The 24,583-nt window shown below is 44.2% G+C and overlaps 1 protein-coding gene across 3 annotated transcripts in view; it reads right to left on the bottom strand.

The window, feature by feature from the left end:
- LOC105911107 (ras-specific guanine nucleotide-releasing factor RalGPS1-like) overlaps positions 1 to 24,583 on the bottom strand; it is an 83,082-nt gene that overhangs the window by 5,443 nt on the left and 53,056 nt on the right. For all 3 annotated transcript variants that reach the window (XM_042709375.1, XM_042709377.1, XM_042709376.1), the window contains 3 exons: positions 8,292 to 8,429; positions 6,801 to 6,894; positions 3,301 to 3,368 (listed from right to left, as the gene is read on the bottom strand). In XM_042709375.1, the coding sequence (XP_042565309.1) occupies positions 3,301 to 3,368; positions 6,801 to 6,894; positions 8,292 to 8,429 (300 nt within the window). The remainder of the gene's footprint in view (positions 1 to 3,300; positions 3,369 to 6,800; positions 6,895 to 8,291; positions 8,430 to 24,583) is intronic.

The following is a 24,583-nucleotide window of genomic DNA, read 5'->3' as shown; positions in this document are numbered from 1 at the left end:
CCTTTTAACAATGTCAAGCTGTCATGCATCGAGGTAGACATGTGTTTCCATTTGTTCTCCCCAAACAGCTGAATTCAGTGTCAGTGGGTCATATCTTACGTGTGTGTGTCAGGAGCGTAGTCATGCACATCCGCGATCGGTCATCCAAGGGTAAAAGCTGTGTCTTTGAGAGTAATAATGATGAATAAGTATGATTTCAGCATGTTGACATTTTTTTATTTATTTGAAACAGCCAACTAGTCACTTTCTGCTTCCTCAGCCCACATGTGATGACTGTTCTCCCAGATGTTGAGGTCTTGACCTATCTCATCTGACCTATCTCCCAGCTTATGTAACCTTGCTGCCTACACATCCGAACCTGCCCTGGTTTTAGCATTCAGTAAAGCCACTGTGTTACACATGTAGAATCACATCACAACTCCTGCTTATTCAGTGGGGCTGTGGAAAAAGTAAACGCTGAAGGGCTGTGAGAGCTGGTGGATGGTGGGTACACTAGGTACACTAGTGCCCTGCAATGGTGTCATGTGCCTTTGCACAAACTTCCCCTTACAGGTACACACCATTCACAGAGAGAGCCTCTTTGCCACAGTCTACTGGTGTTGTGCACACCTTCATGATTTACGTCGAGTTACCCTTTACGCTGTTTGCTTTCAACCGCACTAGAGCCTCGAGGCACACACACACACACACACACACACACACACACAAAGGTGCTTTGACCATGCGTTGGTCTCTGAGACCCCTCCGCTCCACACCTCGCCACACCACCCGAGGCCTACAGCCAAACAGGAGGAGCAGTTTGGTCATTCTTGGCCGCTGCGGTCCACTGAGAGAGGCTCTGCTATGGAAAACACCATTGCCTGTTTGTCATTAGCAGACACACGCGCTCTGCTCTGCAGAACTCACTGCCTTCTGATGACCAAAACAGCTCAAGGAGAAGGGAGAGGGGAGGCTATTAATTGGCCCCGCAACATGAATGTTTGCATATCTGTGTGGGTGAGTGGTGGTTTGCCAAAAACAGAGGAACATTCTGGGAAAGATGCGCTGCATGCTAATTAACATGTAGCTCTGGCACACGCTTGCTAATCATTCGGTATGCTCCGGGTAGAAAAATAAATGAGATTGCTTAGACTTAGGCTTTTCGTTTCAGTGCCACATAGTCTGTTTTCTCTCACTCTGCATGCTGCTGCTCGTGTGGAGACTTTGAGTTGCACTACCTCATCTTCTTGGCCGTGCCCCTATGAGGTTTGTACATCAGCTAGTCCAGCGCAGTTAAATCATGTTACATAACAGAAAGTAAACTAAAGGATTTTGGACAAGACTGCAGTCCACATGACCGGATTGCTCTTGTACAAAACAGACAGAGGCCCCTGTGATGTCCCTGTCCTCATGGCCCCCACTGTGGAGACTGAATGCTGCTAACGCTAGGCGGTGCTAACGGTGGCTCTGGTTAACTCAATAGAAATAACAGTAATGTCGATAGAAAGATTAACTGCACCAAAACAAGTGGCGATGCCTTCTGGCCAAGTCATTACAGGGTTTGTCATTATAGGAAACGGTGGCAATAATATTTGGCGGAAAAAATAATCACACATACTAAATTGGAAATGATGTCCTGTCATTGTTAATTCTGGCTTGGCTGGAAAATCTGCATACAACAGTTTAATAGCATTTGCAGGGACCGGGCTATATTTGGGAACCGTATTAGTTAATCTCACTTCTTCTTTGTGGGGCCAGAAGGGAAATTACACTGAAAACATGGTGCCTCAGATACTTCCTGTGGCCCGTGTGATGAGAATAAAACGTGCTGTAAAGGGGCATGGAGAGGGTGCACGGTGCCCTGGTAACCATGGCAACTTTTTTTCAAAACAACACACATAGCTCAGTCACGGAGAGCTCGAGCCGTGGCTTTTACATGGAAAAAGGCCTAGGTTACAATCCTCAAGAGCCTTGCTCGGAATGATGAGGACATTAGGCCATTCTCTCTACATCATTATCGCAAAACGCAGTACATGTAGTTCGCGTGACTAGGGCTTGCTGACCCAGTTGGATGCATTTTACTGTGCTTTGCTTCCATTTTCAGAAATGTGATCCTGGCGTCACATGATCAGGACACGAGCCCAAAGGCAGTTTGCTTGATACCACCCTGGTGGAACAAAGTCGGAGTAGACACCAGCGACTTGAAAGCTCTCGCAGGGAAAATCTCTTGACAAGCCGAGGCCTCCTTTTCTGACTCTGATCCCGCGCTCTCCCAAAGCCTCTCTGATGTTCCCTCATATATTAATGTCTGTGCACCCAACCCCCCCGATCCCTCTCCCACCACCCCACCCCCACTCCTAACCCCCACATTTTGCCACTTAATTCCCATGGATGCATTCCAATCTTGTTAAGTCACCTCTCAGCTTTGCACCTAGAGCAGAGAACTGTGTGTGTGTGTGTGTGTGTGTGTGTGTGTGTGTGTGTGTGTGTGTGTGTGTGTGTGTGTGTGTGTGTGTGTGTGTGTGTGTGTGTGTGTGGGTTGGGGTGGGGGCAGGGGGGTTCTGTTGATGTTTGTGCTCACAAATCACAGATCTCTAAAATCCATCTTTAGCCTATAGATGGTGACCCCCTGCTGCTTTGAGGACCATGATGGGCGAGCTCGGTGTGGAGAGATGACTATATGTGCAAAGTTGTTATTTAGGAGTAACGGCTAGCTGGGGAGCCCTTGAACGTGGCCTCATGTGTTTTTCAGATCCACGTCAGAGCCTCGCTGGCCTCACCCCCAGACTCAAAGGAGTGCCTGTCATATCCATCAGGGCCCTCCAATAACCATCCCCCTGCCTGCTGTTCTAGATGGACAGTGCACTTTTGTTGCAGCGAGAGCATTTCACCACGGCAGGGACTCCCACCTACGTAAGATGGACGCCATCCGAACGCATGCCAGGGCGGGAGGGAGGGAAGCTCCCCGTGACTAAAAAAGGTCATTTGTAGGTTACCGCTACGCCCAATGTGCTCTATGGCTTCACAGGTTTAACAGCCCGTCTCTCTGGGGGCACTACTCAGCGGAATGATTTATGGCCGAGGATGTGACTCGGAGCCGGTTGGAGGTTCGAAGGACCCCACGGACCCAAAGGGCCAGCAGGAATATAGAGGGTTGCAACACAGATAGACACAAAACCTATGCACACATGCACACCATATTCTATAATAATGTTTGTTCAAGAAACATGTGTACACACACAGCAACATCAGCAAGTGCCAACATCAGCATTCATTGTTAGATAAAGTTAAAGTCTCTAAACTTAAAGTCAGGACTCATACCTGCAAGGTCTTCTTTAGAGGAGGCCATTCGTGGTGAACTATTTCCTGGCTCAATCTTCAGAGACAACCTATAAACCATACAGAGGAAGCAAAGAGATATTGAGATAAAAAAAAAATGCACTGCACATTTGTTTCCCTAGATGTAGCCAAGTACTTTTTATCCAGGGATAAATGGGGATCATTAATGCAGACTTCACATCAGCCAATGTCTGAGTGGTTCTACACTGTACCTCAACAATATTTATAGTACTACATCCTGGTTCCAAACTTATATCCTTAGAACTTATCCTCATGGTGCTTACACCAGGGGTTTGTTTATTGTGTTTGGACTCAGAAAATAAAAAAGTCAAACTGATAAATTTAAGCATTTTTTTCTTGCCCATAAAAACACCTTAAAATGTCAAAATGTCATAATGGTTAAACTTAAAAGACATATTCCATTCATATGTCATGAAGATAAATTATTATCTTTATTATAGACTTTAACAAAGTTATTACACACACTGATAAAAATATGGCTTAAAAATAATTGAGAAAATCCTTATTCTGTCCAGAAAACGATCAAGGATAAATACCAGTATCGCTCCAGAGGCCGTTATTGGACAATCATAAACAATGCAACTAACCAATAGCATCATTGAACTAAACAGTAATTAATTGAGGCAGGCCACTTGTTAAGAGAAAAAGGCCATATACAAAATGTTTTTTGTCCATTATTTTACGCATATGGTCCATCACCAAAGTAAAATGTATATTCATATTATATATACAAGAGATATCTATGTCCCAATGATTCACTGAGAGAAGAGTGGATCTTAGTGAGCTATATTATCATGTGGCATAACATCATAAATAAATAAATAAATAAATAAATAAATAAATGTGAGAAAAGCCAACATTAGAATTTGACTGACAGGCAAATGGGTTTCTAATGTCCAATGCGAGCCAGGAATTACCCCTTAAAATGAAACCAACCGCAAATTCTGTCCATTTGTCCAACTTTCCTTCTGCACTGTTTTCGTTGCAAGGACACGACGACCGTAAAGAAGTCACAAATATCAGATGTGTCACCCGTTGAATACATCCAGAGAAGATTCAGAGTCTTGGCCAATAACCAATACAAACAATATTATCGTGACTCAAAACACATAAAACCAAACAACCTCAAAAACAAATGACTAGTTGGCAATACATTCAGAGATTAACTAAATATGACATTTCAGAGATTGAAATGATATGATGTAAACTTGGAACATTTATTTTCAGATTAGTATTTTGTGTTAATATTTAATGTTTGTCTTTCCACCAACAAGCCTGGACCGTCTGGGCACACTGGTTCATCATTACAGTGGCACCTGGGCACCATTTGAAATAGGAAGGTTCCAGACTGTGGCCAGCATGGTTACCTCAGGATGGTTACGCAACCGTGCTCTGCACAGAAGAGCCAGTCTAGTGGACTTCTGATGACGTTCACTCACCTATTTCACCAAGCAGAGCTCATTCGCTACATATGTGTTATTAGCCACCTAGCTTATCAAGCAAACAAACTCACAAACAAACAAAGCAGTCCTACCCAATCATGCCAAATCAAATGAGAGGCAAGAAATTTGGCTTTGGCTTTTGACACTGGCTTCTATCCTATCCAACGTACAACACAGGGAGGATTATACAATTCATCTCCCGTGAAAATTGATCTCCACCATTTGAGATAAAGGAACTGACCATTTGTTCCATTTCTGGAAAAACAACATGGATGCCTCTGTTTGCACCACTAAGTGTGAGAAAAATCTACATGGCAGGCCGACTAGATAGCCAGGAAGAGTTACAGAACCCCAGAATGTCCAGGAGGAAAGTGAGGCCCTCGCTAGACCACAACTATGCTTGTAAAGAGACAGCCAGACATATCAAATCCATTGGAAAATTGTTCATTCAGAGAAAGTATGGAAAAAGTCTTTACAGATGCGTAAAACAGCAGGCTTTCCCAGCGCCGTAGCCACTGCAGCACTTATTTCCTAATGAACTCGGAGTTCCGCAGGGGTAAACAACACGTCTGGTCCTCCAGCACTCAAACAATCAGGTGTACTCAAAAGGAATGGTCTAACTCGTTTTGAGTTCTGCCGAGTTCTGCATGTCACGACAGAGAGGAAAAACAACAGCATGGTCTGCTTCAAGATGTTACAGAGGGTCGCGTGTCCCTGTGTGACCCGGACTTTCGGTCGCACCATGACAATGTGACGAAGATGGAGTTGGGCTTTGCAGCAATTGTCAAGATGGCAAGCAGAGAAAGGTTCAGGCTCTTCATAATGTTTCTGGAGAATTGGACATGAAAAGATTGCGTCATGGACTTTTCAGCATCTCTGCCCCTAACACTGAATATCACACTTCATTAATCCATTGCACGCCAATGCAAACAAATGGCGTCATTGTGCCGGTCACTGGGGTGGAAGGTTCTGCATGTGGGTGATCCCTTTGTCCACCAAAACAAACACCTCAATGGAGAGAACTACGTCAATGTTTACTCGCCGTCACTGTGTGTAAACACAGTTAAATACTGATTAGACACAACAACTGTGAATGATATGACAAGAACTGAAATGACCCTTAAAATGAAATGTCTTTGAAAGGAATTGAAATATCTTTTTCCTTAACCAATGTCACTTATGTAATGAAACTTGTTCTCAGATTTGCAAAAAAACAGAACAAATATGGCACACGGAATAGAAGAGAAGACTGGACATGTTGTTTTGCATTCGATGTAAACATTGGACACGAGGGACATGTGGGTCAGTGGAAGGCTGATAGGCCTCATTTCTGCACTTCGAGTTTGTTCTTGTTTTGTTTGATCCTCTGTCTTTTATATTTCTGCTGTTGTATTGTTCTGTTTGTCTTCGCACATGTAAAGCGTCTTTGAGTATTTAGAAAAGCGCTATATAAAAATAAATTATTATTATTATTATTATTATTATTATTATAACTGCAAATTATACAAATGGAGCCTTTTTGTGCAGCTGCCAACGCTAATCCAACTCCAATAAAACTAATAGTGATAAAAATGGATTGTGAAGCAGATTGTTAGAGGGGAATTATTCAGTGACAACATAATAAAAACATCAGCTGCCAATGCTCTGATTCGCCAAAAAATTTTTAAAAAGAAGATGCAGACAGATGGAAAAGTCCTGCGTTTCTTCCCAAAGTGAAACAAAATCATTGTGTTATTGTTCTCTGGCATTTGACTATTGAAATGCTTTTACCTGAGGGTGTGTTTTTGACCACATCAATGCAACAACTGTTAGACAGACCTGACCTGTGTTTCCTGCCCAGGCGTCTCGCCCTTCCTCTACTCCCCTTGTCTCCGGCACCCTAAATCACTTTCATTATCATAGCTGGCTCACGTGACTCGGAGCCCAAGGCACTGGCCTCAAAGACCCATCTTAAGAGAGCCGTAACACAGAGCTTGGGGTTGAGTGACCTCCCCATTGGCCGGACTCGCAACCACTTACTTGAAGTTGTCATCCTCCACAAACTTCTGAAGTTCCTCAATGTAGCGCACTGACATCAAGTACTTCTGCACATGGGGAAGGGTCACAAGGTGATCTGCCAGAGAGCAAAAGAAAGAGGGGGAGAGAGAGAGAGGAAGAAGGAGAGAGAGAGAGAGAGAGAGAGAGACAGAGAGAGGAAAACAGATGGTTGGACACAGAGAGGCACAAAAAAAAAAAAACCTTGAACAAGCCCTTTCTGCTCTCTAAAGGGAGAGTCTAAAAGGGAGAATTTGACGCTAGTTGCAGTCAGGGGGAATGGTTATGATTAAAGACAATTAGCCCATAATAATCATCCTGTTCATTTCTTTCCCCTTCATTCTTTCCTACTGCTCACCCGACCCAAATGTCTAATTGGTGCGGTGTACACCGACACATGTACACGGTGCTTCCGCGTGCACTGGGGCTCGGGGGGGGAAGTCAGAGGGCTGTGTGGCAATGTCAGAGGTTCTCTTCATATGACATCACCCACGTGTGTCCTCCGCACATGTGCCCAAGCTTCTGGAACCCGCCTGCATCCTGTTGAGCCTCTTGCTGGGCTCAGTGTTGGCAATTGGCATGTCCGAAACTGCTCAGAGTCCCATGCCAAGGGATTACTTTATTTAGACAACATGATGAGGTAATTGCTATAACGCAACTTGACACCACAGTATTTCTTGTGCCCAGAAACAAATGCCCCCCCACCCACCCCCGCCCCTCGCTCCTTTTCGTTCTTCTTCTTCTTCTTTGTGTATTCAACTGTCTCCGTGTTGTATTTGTTTCACCAGGCCCGGGATTCCAAAGGAGAAGGAACTCTCTAAACATTATTGAGACTCTTTCAGGTTCAGGAACGTTGATCGTTTCCTGTTGCCCTTTTTTCGAAAGCCTGTTTTTTGTTGTCTCTCAACAAAAAAAAAACTAAATCGGAGTCAGGAGTTAACTGACGACTTCAGTCCACTAGCCTGCCAGCTCCCAGAACCGCTCTCCAGAGGAGGGGTGAAACTGGGGATATGAGCTTCAGAAATGGACAGGGTCGCGAGCCAGGTCCTACCTCCGCAGGACTCCACACGGGCCTTCAGTGAACGTGAAAAGCCCCATGAAACACGAGATGTCCAACAATCAAGAACATGGGATGAATTAAACAAAGATTACGTAAATGCGGTATTACAAATTTCGCTTTGAGAGAACACAGACACACACAAACACATGTGCACGCCTCTGACGGCCAAGTGAACAGAACAAGGCAGAGAAACGTGCAAAAGGGAAGGGATTTTTCAAACAAACCTGACAAGAGCCACTGCCCAGCTAGCTTAAGCTGCTAGGCTGTTAACATTAACAACTACTGTGTATCCTGCAGCACATCATTTATCACTGTCCAGCTGATTAAAGCATACACACTTTGTATAATTCAGCACATTGCGGTGTGTGCAATCCAGTGAATGTTTGTCTGAGGGAAGGTTACAGGAGGACACTCACCATACTTGCCGGAAACCTGGAGGTCCGAGATCACCCGCAGGAGATTGTTCATCTGATTGGTCCTCTGCTCAGTCTCTAGGATGCTGTCAGACGCGGGATAGGCCGAGTCAATGTAGATCATGTCCAGAAGGTACATCCCTGCAGAGAATATCAGTGAACAAAGGTTAGCACCTTCCCACAGAACACCGAAACACAAGGGGAAACTTTTACAGCATCCTCAGTTCCAAGTGTTTTTCTGTCTGCAGGCTTTTCTCATTTACAGTTCATACATTAACACAAAAAACGTCAAAGCAATCAGCTGGCAGGAAACCCAACAGAATATGTCCACAACAAAACCTTTGATGGCCAGCGTTCAATAACAGCTCATTATTTGAACTTTTTATGAGCTGTCCACGTATCCACGTAATCCTTCTCATAGGATTAAAGTTTGTATCTTTTAAGAGGTTACAGAGGCCTGCCAGAACATGATTTGTTTCACCTTTCTCCAATATGTCTTAAAACCTACGTAGTGCTGTTGACCACAGTACAGAACAAACACAGCCGCTGGGCTTTGTGTAAACTATTAACAGTTCTCCTGTAAAGTCAGAGGGAAATGAGTTAAGAATAAGTGCAGGGGAAAAACAGAACATAAATCACAAAAGGAACAACACGCGAGAACTTGTGAGTTGCAGCCTTCATTCAACCGTGACTGTGTACACAAGAACATGGATCTGTATTTGTATGCATTCATTCCTTCATTGTGTCTGATGGTGTCTGTTGAAAAGCTCTCGAAAGAGCAAGAAGAATGGAAGAGTTGCGCAACATCGTCTGAAGAAACAAACAAGAAGGACACAGCTGTCTGGGAATTCGCATCTGAAAATGAAAGATCTTGAAGTTGAATTGTATTCATTTGGGTTTGCAGACTTGTTCAGTTTTTACAATACTCTTGGTCTATGTGCCATAAAAAAAAGAAAAAAAAGAAAAAAAAAGTTGCCTCATAACTTTCATGTGGATGAAATCAAAACAATACACAATACTCAAAAACTCAGTGTACAAGTACTAATACCCAGAAAAAGTGCTTCGGGGCAACTCTTGCTTGGGAAATCTATTCCGTATGAGCTCATAGGAACCCTAATATGTTTGAGCATCACACAATTACGGCAAACTAGAAGCTTTATGAGAGTCTCAGGCGGCTGTCATCAGGGTGGGGGTGAGGGATAAACATGATTAGTCAAGTTGAAAAAACACATTTGGCCGCGGGGGTACGAGCTCCCACCACAGGAGGGAACAGAGGTCACAGCGTTGCACCTTTCAAAACATGTCGCGTGTGGGGAGAGGTTTGTTATGAATGAGCTTTGTGTGTGTGCGTGTGCGTGTGTGTGTGTGTGTGTTTGTGTTGGTGTGTGTGTTTGTGTGGGTGTGTGTTGGTGTGAGTGTTGGTGTGTATGTGTATGTGTATGTGTGTGTGTATGTGTGTGTGTGTGTGTGTGTGTGTGTGTATGTGTGTGTGTGTGTGTGTGTTCGTTGGGGTGGGATGCCAGTTGTAAATACTGCAAATGAAAGGAGTGCATGAGGGCTTGCCCATCTTTGGCTGTCATAGACTCCATCGTCACACAGATACTCATTATTTCATAGAATTATGCCATACACTCTATGCGATACACATCTTGTTGTATGGACCTTATCCAACAGTTTAAGCCTCATTGCAGTCATTGTTTAAAGGTCTGTCTTCTCTGTCCCCATTAACAAAGATCACTGCGGAAAATCCCGTACCACTGAAAGACATGAGGATTAGGATTAAGACGCAGCAATGCCAAGTTAGAGATGAGATGACCTCAGTTCACCTGTTGGCATATGATGATGCCCAATATGACTGGCAGAATTAGAGCCGACACCAACCTCAGTATTCACCACCAACTGCCGTTACTGGCAGAGCATGGACTGCAGCCTCACCTCCTTGTGACTCAGTGAAGAACCCCACCACCACACAATGGAAAAACACGTTGCATACAGCGCAACCAGACAGAACATTCACGACTGCACCAGATGCAACACACAACACTCCGCCTACCTACCCATACAGAGAAAGTAATGACTAGCCTGTCCTGCTACTTCGACATGCTCTGCCTTTTCTCCAACAAATGTCCCTTCAAAAGGGCCACATTTGAAGTGATAAAGACTTAAAGAAAGCCAGCACTGCTGCTTAGATCCACTTAGGAAAAGGAAAACACGTGTGGAAAAAATAATCAATCATGACTGTGACAACAGGAGAATAAGGTCCACTGGTTCATTAGTCTGAGTGCCAGCCGCTTTTGCCCAGTCTGAGGAGGTAAGTTGTAGGAGGGCAGGTAGTCATAGGAGTGGTAAGTAGTTTAATGGTTTGCCCTGGTAATGCCAGCCTTTGAAGTGTTTCAATGGAAGTAAGTACCTCATCAGCACTCAATAAATCTTGTCACTTTTATCATATGTGAAAAGAGACTGCACTAATTTGCTCAAACACAAATCTCCAAAACAAATACGGAGCCAGGGTGTCCTCATTGTTTGGTCTCATATATATATATATATGTGTGTGTATGACTGGATAAGGCCAGAGACACACCAAACCGACTGTCGCCAGTGTCTTTGCCAAAAAACTGCACTTGAACACACTGCAAAGACTACAGCCAATGTAAATGTGAATCATGCTCATGTCTTCTGGCTCTGCCCAGACATTGTTCAGTTTTGGGAAGATGTGCACTTGATTTTGGCCAACATCCTGGGTTACGAAGTACCTAATTCATGTATAGTAATGTATTTTGGTAATATGGCTGGAAATATTGTGGCAAGAACAGACAGATACTTGTTCAAAATCTTGATAGCGGCCTGCAAAAAAGCCATTACAAAAAGATGGTATAAACCAGGTCCCCCAACTCGAGATGAATGGCTGAAAATTGTGAGTGAGATGTATGTGATGGAACAACTAACACACAGATTAAGAGTACAGGCAGAGCAATGTGAAGAGAAATGGGTGAAATGGACTCTATTTAAATGTCAATGACAGGTTGATGTTTGAAAACTGTATATGTCTCAGGATCACTTTGTGGAATCAATGCAATCCAGCATGTTCATGGTTGTTAAGTAATTTGTTTTTGTACTATTTTCTGTCAGTCTTGTGTGTTTGTTTACTTTTCTGTTCCTCTGTATCTGTGAAAAACTTTGTAAAAAATAAAGTGTAAAAAAAAAAAAAAGACTACAGCCAAAGGCCAAAGGCCAACGAGTACGTATGTTCTGTGCCTGCTTGGGAGGAAATAACGGTCCATACCAGCAGTTTAACATTTTCACACCACTCTCGCTCACAACAGACAATTTCATAACATAGCTACTTTTAATCGAGGATAAGTCAGATAAGATGTTGGAAATGGCACCGGTGTTGTCAGCCCTTGGTCTTTTGGGTGTATAAAGAAAAAGGAGAAAAAGGAGGCGGAGGCGAAATATAAGGAGAAACCAACCGCACTAAATAAAGAGAAACCACACTAAATGGGTGAAATCATGGAGATTACAGCAAAACCACAAAAACTAGGGCCGCAGACGCTCACAGACGGACATGCTTAAGACTTACCTAGAGTCACGGATCAGTGAAGACCGTGCCAGAACAAAAGGGTCTGAAAGCACTGATGGAGAGGCCTGTTACAAGTCCAAGTCCTCTTAAGAGTAGACATGTCCTGTGTCCAATCATCCGTTTCTCACAGTCCCAGCTGTCCCCATGATAAGTATCATTGCAACCAATTACACCCAGAGATGACAGCAGGAGATTGGAGATGACCAATGATGAGTCACAGTTTCCCAGTATGTCATGGCCACGTTTGTTAAAAAGAAATAATTTAAAAAAACAAGGATGGATCTTGGATTTGCAAATGGTAGTTTGCTCGGCTTTGTGCTCTTCATTGGGAAATTTCAGGTACCTTCCAAAACACGAAGATGAGCTAAACATCTCACAAGAGCGAAAGACTCGTCTCCAGATACCAATTTCTGCCAATTGCACAAACGGATGAGATATTCCATCAAGCGGTGAGATGAGTTCAACATTAAAATGCTCGGCAGCTTTTGGCTGGCCTGTTTTCGTGTCACATGCGTTATTAGAAAAGACACAAATCTTCACTGAAACGAGTTTGTTTTCCTCTTATTGTCCTCTGATTATCTCACCGTTTTATTATCATATCAATCATTATGGTTTGTGTCCAGACAATCAGAAAGGCATTGAGTTTTTGCATCGTTTCATGTATTGTATTCCTGCATATTTGGAGTCACCACCAATTATTTTCCTTTAAATGCTTTTCATTTAAATATATATATTTTAAGATAAACAATACCATTGATGGAAATAAACTTGATGGCACATGAGATACTTAAATTAAGTGTAGCCCTCATACGATTACACCATATGGCTATTTAGATCACTGATATGCCGAAACATTACAACAGGCCGACATGGAGTCCAGTCAAGTGGCTTTCCTCCTCATGCAGCCTTTCTGAGATGTTCTGAGAATATTCTGACAACTGTTGATCAAGACTTAAATATGATTGAATGAGTTCAACTACTGGAATAAAGTGAGGTGCTGGAAAATAAAATGAGGCTCAAACTGAAGGTCAACCTCCTCACTTGGGTTCACGGATACAAAAAAAGAACTAGTTTAAAGTCAAGCAATAAAACTGCAGCAATAAGGCTGCTAAGAGAAGGTCGAGAAACACACCACAAACCACGGTTTGCGCTACAGACAGAACCTCCTAAGACTTAAACGGTCTTTGGAGATATGCAGAGACGTGGCTGCCTGTAGCGCCCTGGGACGGAGGCCCACCCAGGCAAAACAGTGAGCTCACTCCTCACATCATCCACCCAGATGGCTTTCAATGTCGCACAGTGGCTCTCCAACACAACCTACTCCACACTCAGAGACTATCAACACAACCTACTCCACACTCAGAGACTATCACCACAACCTACTCCACACTCAGAGACTATCAACACAACCTACTCCACACTCAGAGACTATCACCACAACCTACTCCACACTCAGAGACTATCAACACAACCTACTCCACACTCAGAGACTATCACCACAACCTACTCCACACTCAGAGACTATCAACACAACCTACTCCACACTCAGAGACTATCACCACAACCTACTCCACACTCAGAGACTATCAACACAACCTACTCCACACTCAGAGACTATCAACACAACCTACTCCACACTCAGAGACCATCAACACAACCTACTATCACCACAACCTACTATCACCACAACCTACTATCACCACAACCTACTCCACAACCTACTCCACACTCAGAGACTATCACCACAACCTACTATCACCACAACCTACTCCACAACCTACTCCACACTCAGAGACCATCAACACAACCTACTATCACCACAACCTACTCCACACTCAGAGACCATCAACACAACCTACTCCACACTCAGAGACCATCAACTCAACCTACTCAGAGACTATCACCACAACCTACTATCACCACAACCTACTCCACAACCTACTCCACACTCAGAGACCATCAACACAACCTACTATCACCACAACCTACTCCACACTCAGAGACCATCAACACAACCTACTCCACACTCAGAGACTATCAACACAACCTACTCAGAGACTATCACCACAACCTACTCAGAGACTATCACCACAACCTACTATCACCACAACCTACTCCACACTCAGAGACCATCACCACAACCTACTCAGAGACTATCACAACAACCTACTCAGAGACTATCACCACAACCTACTCAGAGACTATCACCACAACCTACTCCACACTCAGACTATCAACACAACCAACTCCACACTCAGAGACTATCAACACAACCTACTCCACACTCAGAGACTATCAACACGCAGCCCTTTCCCAAACGCACAGCTCAGGACACACTTATGTAAAGTCACAACAAAAAGCCCCTCAGGAATTCAGAGATGACGAATCATGAGACGTGAGGCTCCTGAAGTGTCCTGAGAAGAACAATGTTTTGTTTATCCTTATGCTAAAGAACAGTGAATTTTACACTGAATCAGTGAAACACTGATACAATAGTAATTCAGATTGGAGACTTTGCAATACCATTGTGTACAGCACACACAAATACTATACTAAGCGAAAACTACACACAAAAAAAACAGTTTTATGCAAATATGTATCAATTTACAACCACAAACACATGGAACACATTTCTATAATTTCCATGACAACATGCTTTCTTGTGTTTGGTGATGACAGGCAACATCTGTTCATTGTTCAGTCTGAGCACTGCACATTATTAATCAGCATTAAGCCATCAGCAGATGATCAGTTAATGAAATAGTCAGGCTCCTTCACCCACACGAACAACATCAAACAGACAAACGCACACACACACGAACGCATGCTCGCACACACACACACACACACACACACACACACACACACACACACACACACACAAAATGCCCAGGTGAAAAGTATTAGCCTAGACACACAACGCGCTCCCCTGTATCACATGCAAACCATGTCCATGCCCTTCACTGGGTCTTCTCTTTTTAACTGCAAGCGAACATCTACCGGTGCATGAACTGAGCCGGCCTTACGTGTTGCACATCACGCCGCGGCCCGTCTGACGGCTTAATGAGCTGACGTGCTGACATATATCGGCGGCCGAGGCTGACGTTATGCCGCTTTCAAACACGGTGCGGAGCGAGACCCCGTGGCAGAAGATCAAACACGCGAGATGATAATTACTCCGTAGTGAGCAGATGTAAACCCTTTCCTCATAAATGCTCAACAGACAGTGAGTGAATAAATGGATTAAGGGCTGAGGTACAGACCAATGACACTGGGATGAAAGACATCTGCTGGCTGCGGCCCCAAAATTGGACGCAGTTATGCGAGAGAGAAGAAAAAAAAGCCGGTATCAAATGAGAACACTAGACCGCTTTTGCCAGCGGTTTGAAAAATAGCGCTCCCGAAGGGAAACAGGGCAAACATAATGAAAGTGTCAATATGAAAACGGAGCAACAATAATGAAAAGGACTTAGGCCAGGGGGGGGAAACAGAAGTCCCATAAAAGGTGAAAACAGATTGATTAAACCCTTACTTCAGCGAACAACAACATGTTTCTACCTCAGGTTTATGGATACAGGTCTCCACATTCCAGGGGTCAAATTGGAAATGGCCAGCATCTACCCACTAGAGAGGCACACCTCTACCCTCAGACTGACCTCAGGCCTCAACCATCATTCCAGCTGATGTAGTGTCTATTCCTCTTCATTCTCCCTCTAAGAGAGAAGTGTTGAGAAGGAGGAAATGAGGTCGTTTCAACGATCAAGTTCCTGGGCTATCAACCCCCCCCCCCCCCCCCCCAATACATCTCCCACGTAAAGCTGACTGCCTATTTTAAACCCATTTGGCATCTATGATTGGCTCCCACACCGATGCTGATGTGTGATAATGATGACGGTGGACGTGGACACCTCTGGAGAGGTGAGTGGAATCCCGAGCACCCAGTGTACCCTTTATGAGGTCACTGGAGCAGGGGAAACAGCTGGGGATTCTGACTCCAGAACAGAACAGAACAGCACAGCACAGCACAGAACATGCCTTACAGTCCCTCTCAGCCTGCAGAAGGACACCAAGGGACCCATGTGGAGACAGTAGGGGGCAGAATGGCTGTGAGCCAAGTACTTAAAACTTGGCAATATCCTGAGGCAGACCTTGTGTGTGTGTGTGTGTGTGTGTGTGTGTGTGTGTGGGGACCTGGGGGGGCACAGAATCAGTGCTCCTATGCCAGAGCTAGAGGTCATAACACTGGCATCCAGAGAGAGGTTAAACAAACTCATATACATACTCAAAACAAGCAAATTCATCGCTCAGCCCCTTGTGGTCTGGTCTGAGTTTTCTGTCGAGTGCAAAGACTGCGGTTTGAATTGGCACGTCGCTGGCCAAAACTGATGACAGTGCAAGCATCCGCTGACTTGGGCCGTGTGAAGGACACATGTGAGTGAGTGCACACACTCCACAGACTCACTGAGACTGCTGTCAGCTACCGACCCAAAACAGAAACAACCCCCACTGACTCTGGGCAGGAAAGAATGCCTGTCAAACCAACTTAAAAACTCGACACAGCTTGAACCTAACGGAAGAATGAGAATCTCTAACAATCGAGGCTGGTTAAGTACTTATGGTAATAGGTGTGGATCTGAGGCCAATGCACCCATTTCCAGTTCTTGGTACCCGTATGATGCTACTGTGAGGTGAATCACTACCTTCTGTTTGGGGAGCTCGCTCAGCAGATGAGCTGGTTTGATAGCCTAAAGTGACAAGACGTAACCTATTCATTCACAAATGTTACGTTAAGATTTCTCTCACTTGAAAAAGATATAATGTGATGTCTAGCACAGAAACAATGACATATAAATTATATATAAAGGTTTTCAAATGTCACATTTGAAATAAATGTCAAAAAGTTGGCATCTTTAAACCCTTGACAGCAATCAATTTAGCTTTTAGCAATTTAGTATATTGAGTTTCCATTGCAGATGTCTTTGGGTGTGCAGGGCCTGCGCACACATTTTGGCTTGCCCTGCGGTCACGTAGCATGTGGTCTGTGAAACCTCCTGAGCAGATCTTGATCAGGGAAACACGGAGCGGAAGTTTGCTCCGTAAGCCCCAGGGACCGCTCGACACCTGTGGAGGGGAGTCTCGGAGTGTGTCACACGGCGTGGGATTTGCCTCGGTGTGAGCTAATATGACAGCTGAGGAGGATTTACACACACTGAGGCCATTGGATCTCTCTCTCACACACACACACACACACACACACACTAAATGCTACAGATTACTACAAGTACTGTAACATAATATAGAAAGATAAAACCAAAAAGGAAAAGACTCACTAGGAATGACACCAAAATTCAAAAGCCCATCCAAGTCCGAAAGCGTTTATCTCAGAGTAATTGGACTGATCACTGTAATCCACACCCTTAACTGTCCCTTACTGGATGATAAACTGCATTTCAATCGGCACAGCCTGAGTCATCTCAACAGCTGTGTGTGAAAGGGAGGGACTGTGGCCCTTTTAGCAGCAGCCATGTTGTGTAACAGTGCACTACAGGGGCAAGGGGCCTGGTGTGAGGGCCACGGCTATAATTCTGGGTGGACAGGATGATAGTTATGGCTATTTAGTAAGTTATGGAATGAGCAGGGGGGCATGTTCAAGGAGGAGATGGAGTCTGTGCTCGTAAGTCTGAAATGTCGGGTACGCATGCTAGAGGAGGCCATGAAGCTGGACTGCAGGACAGCTGTGGCTGTCGCAACAAATCTGAACCGTGATGAGGCAGGTACACACCAACCTGTGACGCCTTAACATAAGCCAAAAAAGAAAGAATAACAACACTAGCAATCATTTGGGCCTGGTGGATGTGTTATTCCAACACTTTCCAAGCCTAATGACCTAGAGGGCCTCCAGTGAGGAACAGCAGAGTTGGTTGAGTATGTACTTTGCTGTTCATCACTGGAGGTCCTCCAGTCCAAACCAGGCTGAGTTGGTTGGGCAGGCCTGCACTCCGCCTCATAATGGATCACTGGAGGTCCTCCAGTCCAGACCAGGCTGAGTTGGTTGGGCAGGCCTGCACTCCGCCTCATAACGGATCACTGGAGGTCCTCCAGTCCAGACCAGGCTGAGTTGGTTGGGCAGGCCTGCACTCCGCCTCATAACGGCGGGGCTGTTTGGCCTCCCACCGGTAACGAGCTGACATCATGCCTGGACGGCGCTCTCACCATTAGGGATGGACAGAAGAAAAGGGCCACGCTGTGTTTTTCTAATCTCAGTAGCACTAAAGGAGAAAATGGCTGCGGTAATTTCAGGTTGTTAACCTATGCCTCCATGCTAGTTTAAAAGAGAGGAGTTAAGATCTTAACGGTTTATCACTTCCAGGGCAAAACGCTCACTCTCCTCCTCCTCCTCCTCCTCCTCCTCCTCCTCCTCCTCTCCACTCCCGGTACGTTTTTATGATCCATTTTTTTTTGCCCCAGAATGCCAAGCCCTTCCAGGCAGGGGAGTCTGGGCCTCCTGTGGAGGGGTAATAAAAACAGCCCTGCGGTGCGCTCACCACATGAGGGGCCCGCACGGCTCCGCAGACGCCCCCACCCTTGTGCTCGCAGCGTGGGGAGGGTTGCCCATTCTTAGGGGGGAAAAAAGACGAGAAAAAAAAATTGAGTACATCAAACTGTGTGCAACAGTCACCCAGCTCACAGTCAAAACACAAATAGAATTGTGTTAAAAACGACATAGTAGAGAGAAGAAAATAACACACACAGTGGTGTGGAGAAACATATAAACCACAAGCTTTTAGTGCTTTTCCATGTGTTGTCAAGTGGAGCAAGTCTGGAGAGCTGTCTGGATATCTGCCAGCACAACTTTTATGAATCTGTATTTCACAAACCTCTCTGAAACTCACCCAGCATGGGTTCACTAATACTGGGTCACGCCAACGCAACTTTAATTCAACACGGACAGGAAAAGTTTTGTACTGCACAAAATGGATTTGTGTGATTCCACCCGAAAGCTTTTCCATAAAACCATTCTGTAACCTGTTGCAGTCCTGCGGAGCTCTGTCAGCTGTGAGTGTTTCCTGTGGTATGCAAACCAAGACACAAATTCACTACAGAAAATCTAGTAAACAAGGTAATTGCTTTAACATTCCAAAGGAAGCTACTCATACACTCAGAACAAAAGATATTCGCGGGTCACCGAACATGCCAAACTCCACTCGGACAAACGTCTCCGCATGCTAGCCCGTGAAATAAGAGCACCTTGCCGTTCCTTTCCGAATGACGAAACACAAGGCTCACTCCTTCCTTTCTCTTCTGTTTCTCTAAAACACACGTAGTAAAGGTACTGCTGTCATTTCATGTTAGTGTCCAGTTCAGCATCAGTTAGAAGCGCTCCCCAGCGCAGAGGAGTGAATGAACAAAGGACTTACCAGCTCATCTCTGAACGCACCTGGATTCAGCCTGACCTTGTCTGAGAGGGCCTGTTAAAACAGCGCTGGTGGGGGTCGGCTTTTTGCCAGACACGAAGCCACTATTACCCTCTGGATACAAATCACACACTGTGGGAAAATATCCCATCACAACATTGATACCTGCATAACCTGAAAAAAATGTGTATAACAAAAGTCAAAGTATCATTTAATGTTTGTTCTGTTCCAAAATGACCACTATCAAAATTAAAAAGATAATATAATGATCACTGAATGAATGTCTGTGTATGTGTGTGTGTGTGTGTCTGTGTGTGTGTGTGTGATCTGACAACCTACAAATCCATTGCGGTTTTTCAACATTCCCAAGAGAGTTTACTTGTCATTAGGATTAGCCCTGACATTAGTTGTAATCATAATTGATAATAAAAATCTTTGTGCTCAACAAGTGGCAATCAATCACACGGTGGGAGGGAAGCATTCCCAGGAAATGACAAGGACGCTGGATCAAACTGTGCTGAAACTTGCCTTTCTAATGTTCAAAGTAAAGACCAGTGCCTCAGATCTTTCCATGTGAAGCGTGCACAAAGAAGCACCAACACCCTAAACCCATTCAAAAATCCCCCAAGATCTAAACATCCAAATCCATGCTCAGTTAGATCTCTTTGAAGAACACAACAAAGGGTTTTAATTTAATTGTGGAAACGTTTTCTTCCTGTAGTCTTTGTTGTCATTATACATTATTAAAAACAATGCGCACTTCAGTGACCTCATCATTCTATACAGGTGGAAATCTCTAAGGACTTTCAAGACTGCAATCCACACACACCAAGTCTCCTCCTGAAAAGCCAAAGCAGAGACAGACACGGACAATTCCTCTATCTTTGTGATGTTGGTTATAGTGCAGTAAGCATTTATTTGACAAGGGTGTCACAAAGAACTGTATGAATACCTGATGAGTTAAGTCTCATTAGGTCAAGTATGGAAATGTTTGTTTATGTATTGGACATTTTTGTTTATGTATTGTTTTTGTTTTCGTGATGTTTTTTAAACTGATGTTACGTTATGAGTTTATAACTGCACAGCAGCGATGCATTAGCCAAGTAATGTGAAACTGCACCACCCACTCAAAAAAAGAAACACAAAAAACTCCCCAAAAAAAGACCAATGCATTTTTTTGCCATCCTGTTCTTGAGGTCAAAGCCCTGTTACATTTTCTTGAACAGGAGTGAAAACTGAAACTGAGTAGCCAGAATGTCAGTCAGCACCCGCGGTTTTGCCCATGTGGCGGTGGCGGGGAAGCGGGGAGGTCAGCAGGGGATGCTGAGGTTCCCCCAGCCAGAGCTGCTGAACTCTCATGGTCCCTCTCATCTGGTACCGTCATTAAGGGCCACACCACCACCACCACCACCGGTAAGCACCGCAGAGGCACTGCAGCATAATTCAGCAAGGAGCCCATATGGGGGAGGGAAGGTTTTTTTTTCTGGAGAGTCTCTTAAAAATGGCAGGTTACGTTTGGAGACCAATAATGGAGATTTTGAGGATAACCCATATAAGATAACAGGAATTAGTTTAAGGTTATTATGTTCGTAGGGGATAACCCATATAAGACAACAGGAATTAGTTTAAGGTTATTATGTTCGTAGGGGATAACCCGTATAAGATAACAGGAATTAGTTTAAGGTTACTATGTTCGTAGGGGCTATTTTATGTTGCGGAACAACACAATTATTTTCCGTGATGAGGCTGTTTATTGATCCAATGAAGATGGACTGGATTGTTTGTGAAGTCAAAGCGACGTTATGTTCTGCTTTACCTTATGTCAAGTGTCCCCGTGTAAGAGTAAACTCCACTTTACCTTTTGTCAAGTGTCCCCGTGTTAGAGTAAACTCCACTTTACCTTTTGTCAATTGTTTCTGTGTAAGAGTAAACTCCACTAGTGTTTCTGTGTAAGAGTAAACTCAACTTTACCTTTTGTCAAGTGTTTCTGTGTAAGAGTAAACTCCACTAGAAATGCTGCAAGGCTGGCCAGAGAGGACCAATGTGAACCAGCCATGTGTGATTGAGAGGAACCTGAAGGAAAAGAACTCTGGTTGAACACAGACATCTGCAAACCGAAACTGGGATTCAACTCTCTGAAGGGCTGACCCAGGTTCTTTAATCCGCACAAGTAAGTCATAAGGGAGTCAGTGATACTCCTTCGAGTAACTATGAGTTTGGTTGAGTAACCGCTTTAAAAAATTCCTAATTATATTTTAAACTTTTAGGCTACTATGCATTTTTTTCGTTAATTTCCGCAATGGTTAAACATAGCCTTACTGTCATATTAAAGAAAATCCATTTATTACCAGTCCGCCCAATTACACGTTGCTCTCTCGTTCCACTTCCATAGAGGAGATCAATTCTTCCACTGTTAAAGCAACTATACCCATGTGTGCTTCAAATAAATAGAATTTGGTATACAAGCCTTTGGCCTTTTCTTTAGTGGTTTTCACAATTTGCTTCCAGTGACTCTGCATTTGTAAAAACCCGGAGGGTTGCTCTGGTCACCCTACTTTAGATTTTTTTTTTAACATTTCTCTAAATATGGCTGCTATATTCGTAAGGGATAATGTATTGTCCGGAGGTCATTATCCAAAAATAAATCCCTTCAGGACGAAACAACACCCTGACCGACGGGAAATACATTATCCCTTACGTATATAGCCATATTGTATATAGAATATTGTATTGTAGCCATATTGTATATAGAATATTGTATTGTATAGCAGCCATATTATATTGTATAATTATATATTAAATAATCATAAATAATTATATAATTAAATATATTATATATTATATAATCATTAGCTTGTGAATTGGAATCGGATCAAATCAGGACATCTGTACCAATACCCAGACCTAATCTTTAGACTAGTCGTCGCAATACAACTGAGGCCGAGTTAACACAAGTGTCCTTCCTTGGGTCATCATTTGTCAGACAGACACCCTCTTTTGTGTGTCTGCCTCTCAGCCATTTAGCTCAAAAAGCAGCTCCGTTGCTATGGCGCTGACCTCATATATTCCGTAGGGCAAGGGTCAAAGTTTAAATATGGTGGCTGACAAAACGTTTCTAAACATCCCCCCTCTCATTAAACGTTTTATCTTATCTGTTCACTCTATGGGAAAAAATATTTACGTGCCCTGGTTCATTACCAGTGACAACATAGGAGGAGTGCGAAGGGTCAGAGACACAGCGAGGAACATCAAAGCACTGACCTATTGGACAAAGCAAAAGACAACAGAGACAAAAACACAGGTTCCACTTAAACAGCAACTGTCAACAAGCTGTACATATAGGGAACCAATTCCTTTGAAGTTTTCCTTTCCACACCTGTTTTCCTGAGTGGCTTTCACGGGAGATGATATCACTGGATAAACAGCGCGAGGCGGAGGGATGCTCCTGAAGTTTCACGGGGGCTTCTGAAGCTTCCTGAGTGATTCACTGGTCTTGGGATCCCTGTGGTGTCTCTCCCAGCCCTCCATTCTGGAGGTTGTCCAACAGTCTGGGACTACAGAGGAAATCTCCCTTCCACTAACCCGCCTGCTTTCCACCGACTTCCACCGACACCCACTGCCTCCCTCTCCTCCCCAAACCCATGTCATCCGGAGGGACCACTCTTGGTAATGATCTGCCCTTATGTGCCTGGCTACCGTCCCCTGCGCGGTCCTCTGCCTTTGACGAGAACCGCACTCACCCCCATCCAGAGCCCAGCATTTTCGGTCCCAATTTTTTTTAACGATTCCTGCAGGGATCAGGCAGCCACGCAGACGTTTCCGAAACAATTCAGGACGTGCTCTAAGTCCGTTACTCTATCTGGTCTTGTGGCAGGGCTCAGAAGCATTGTATGCCAAGTATGACTCCATCTTCGAATCATTTAGTGAGGCAAAGATGGGCATGAAATCAAAGTCGCTAATGCAGTTATGTCAACACTCCGAGAGTTTAGAGCCGATGTTTCCCAGCATCGTAGGTGAGGGGTTTGGGAGACGATCGGGAAACTGCTGACGGAGATTTCTGGAAAATGAGTGTGTCACTGTCCCTGTATGTGTTGTGTGTGTTTTCCATCCGACCCTCATATTCTCACTGCCATTTCCCATTACTGATGTTTATCAATCCTAAACTCATTTGATACATGAATGGTCTCTAGAAGCTTTTCAAAAACAGATTCTCACTTCAAACTACTATTACAACGATATATCCTTCATCTTCCCGACGAAGAACTTGTGAGGCTGATTTAGCGTGGATCAAGACCTTGGCGTTCAGCTTTATGGTCGGCAAAGGAAGTGGGCGACCTCATGTTCAGTTAACTTGAAACGTAAAAAGGATTCTCACAAGCTCTGCAAAGGCAGTTTCTGCAGGAACTGACCAAAGGGCCAAATAAACAACACTGATTCAAAGAACATGTTTTCAAACAAAGTTTCAAACTGAAACTTAAAACAGTGTGCAGTTCAGCTTGGAGTACGAGTTGAAGTCACTCTGACTTATATAAGCCATGGCTGACACACAAATTAAACCTGTTTTAATTAGCACAAGTTTTCCTTATAGAGCAATCTATTTCTGCAAATCCTAAAACTGCCAGCCTAAATCAACTTGTTAATACATTTGGCTTTGCCTGTTTACTGTCCTGTAGATTTTGGCATCCCGGCGGTTTTGTACAAACCAGACAAGCATGCTTCATTTTCCCAACATGTTAGTTGAGTAATGCTTCATTGGGGTAAGGGCCTCCACCAAATGAATGGATGTAAGCATACTTTCACAGGAACCACATCACAGGGCTCTCTTTGTGCAGTAAAGTCTAGCACAGTGCTGAATGGTGTAGCCACAGCATAGTTATTAAAACAGAGAAGACTCCTCCAGCATAAAACCAGCCACACATACATCAGTATTCACTCTATCCACATGGGAGCCCTTGTGCAGGATGGCGACACTCATGGCCACGGTCTAAGAAGCATGTCTCAGATTTTCCGACTGGAAACATCCAGCTCTCCTTCATCCTCATCCTCTGAGAAATACCTGTCTGTTTGTCTCTCTGTCCGTCTGTCTGTCTCTCTGTCGGTCTTTCTTCTTCTCTCTTCCTCTGTCTCTCTTTCGCTCCCTCTGTGTTTCAAAGGTTACGGACCACTGTCAGAACAGCAGCTGGTATGGTCGAGTGTGTGGAGACCACATACTACACAGGTTGGAGCCTTTAGAGGAGTGCACAGACATGCAAAAATGTTCTCTCTCCCTCTCTCTCCCTTAATTCCCTTAAATCACACCA

The sequence above is a fragment of the Clupea harengus genome, chromosome 12, assembly GCF_900700415.2.
Source record: "Clupea harengus chromosome 12, Ch_v2.0.2, whole genome shotgun sequence".
Lineage (NCBI taxonomy): Eukaryota > Metazoa > Chordata > Actinopteri > Clupeiformes > Clupeidae > Clupea > Clupea harengus.
The sequence above is the reverse complement of the archived record's forward strand: the minus strand, read 5'-3'. Positions and strand labels throughout refer to the sequence as shown.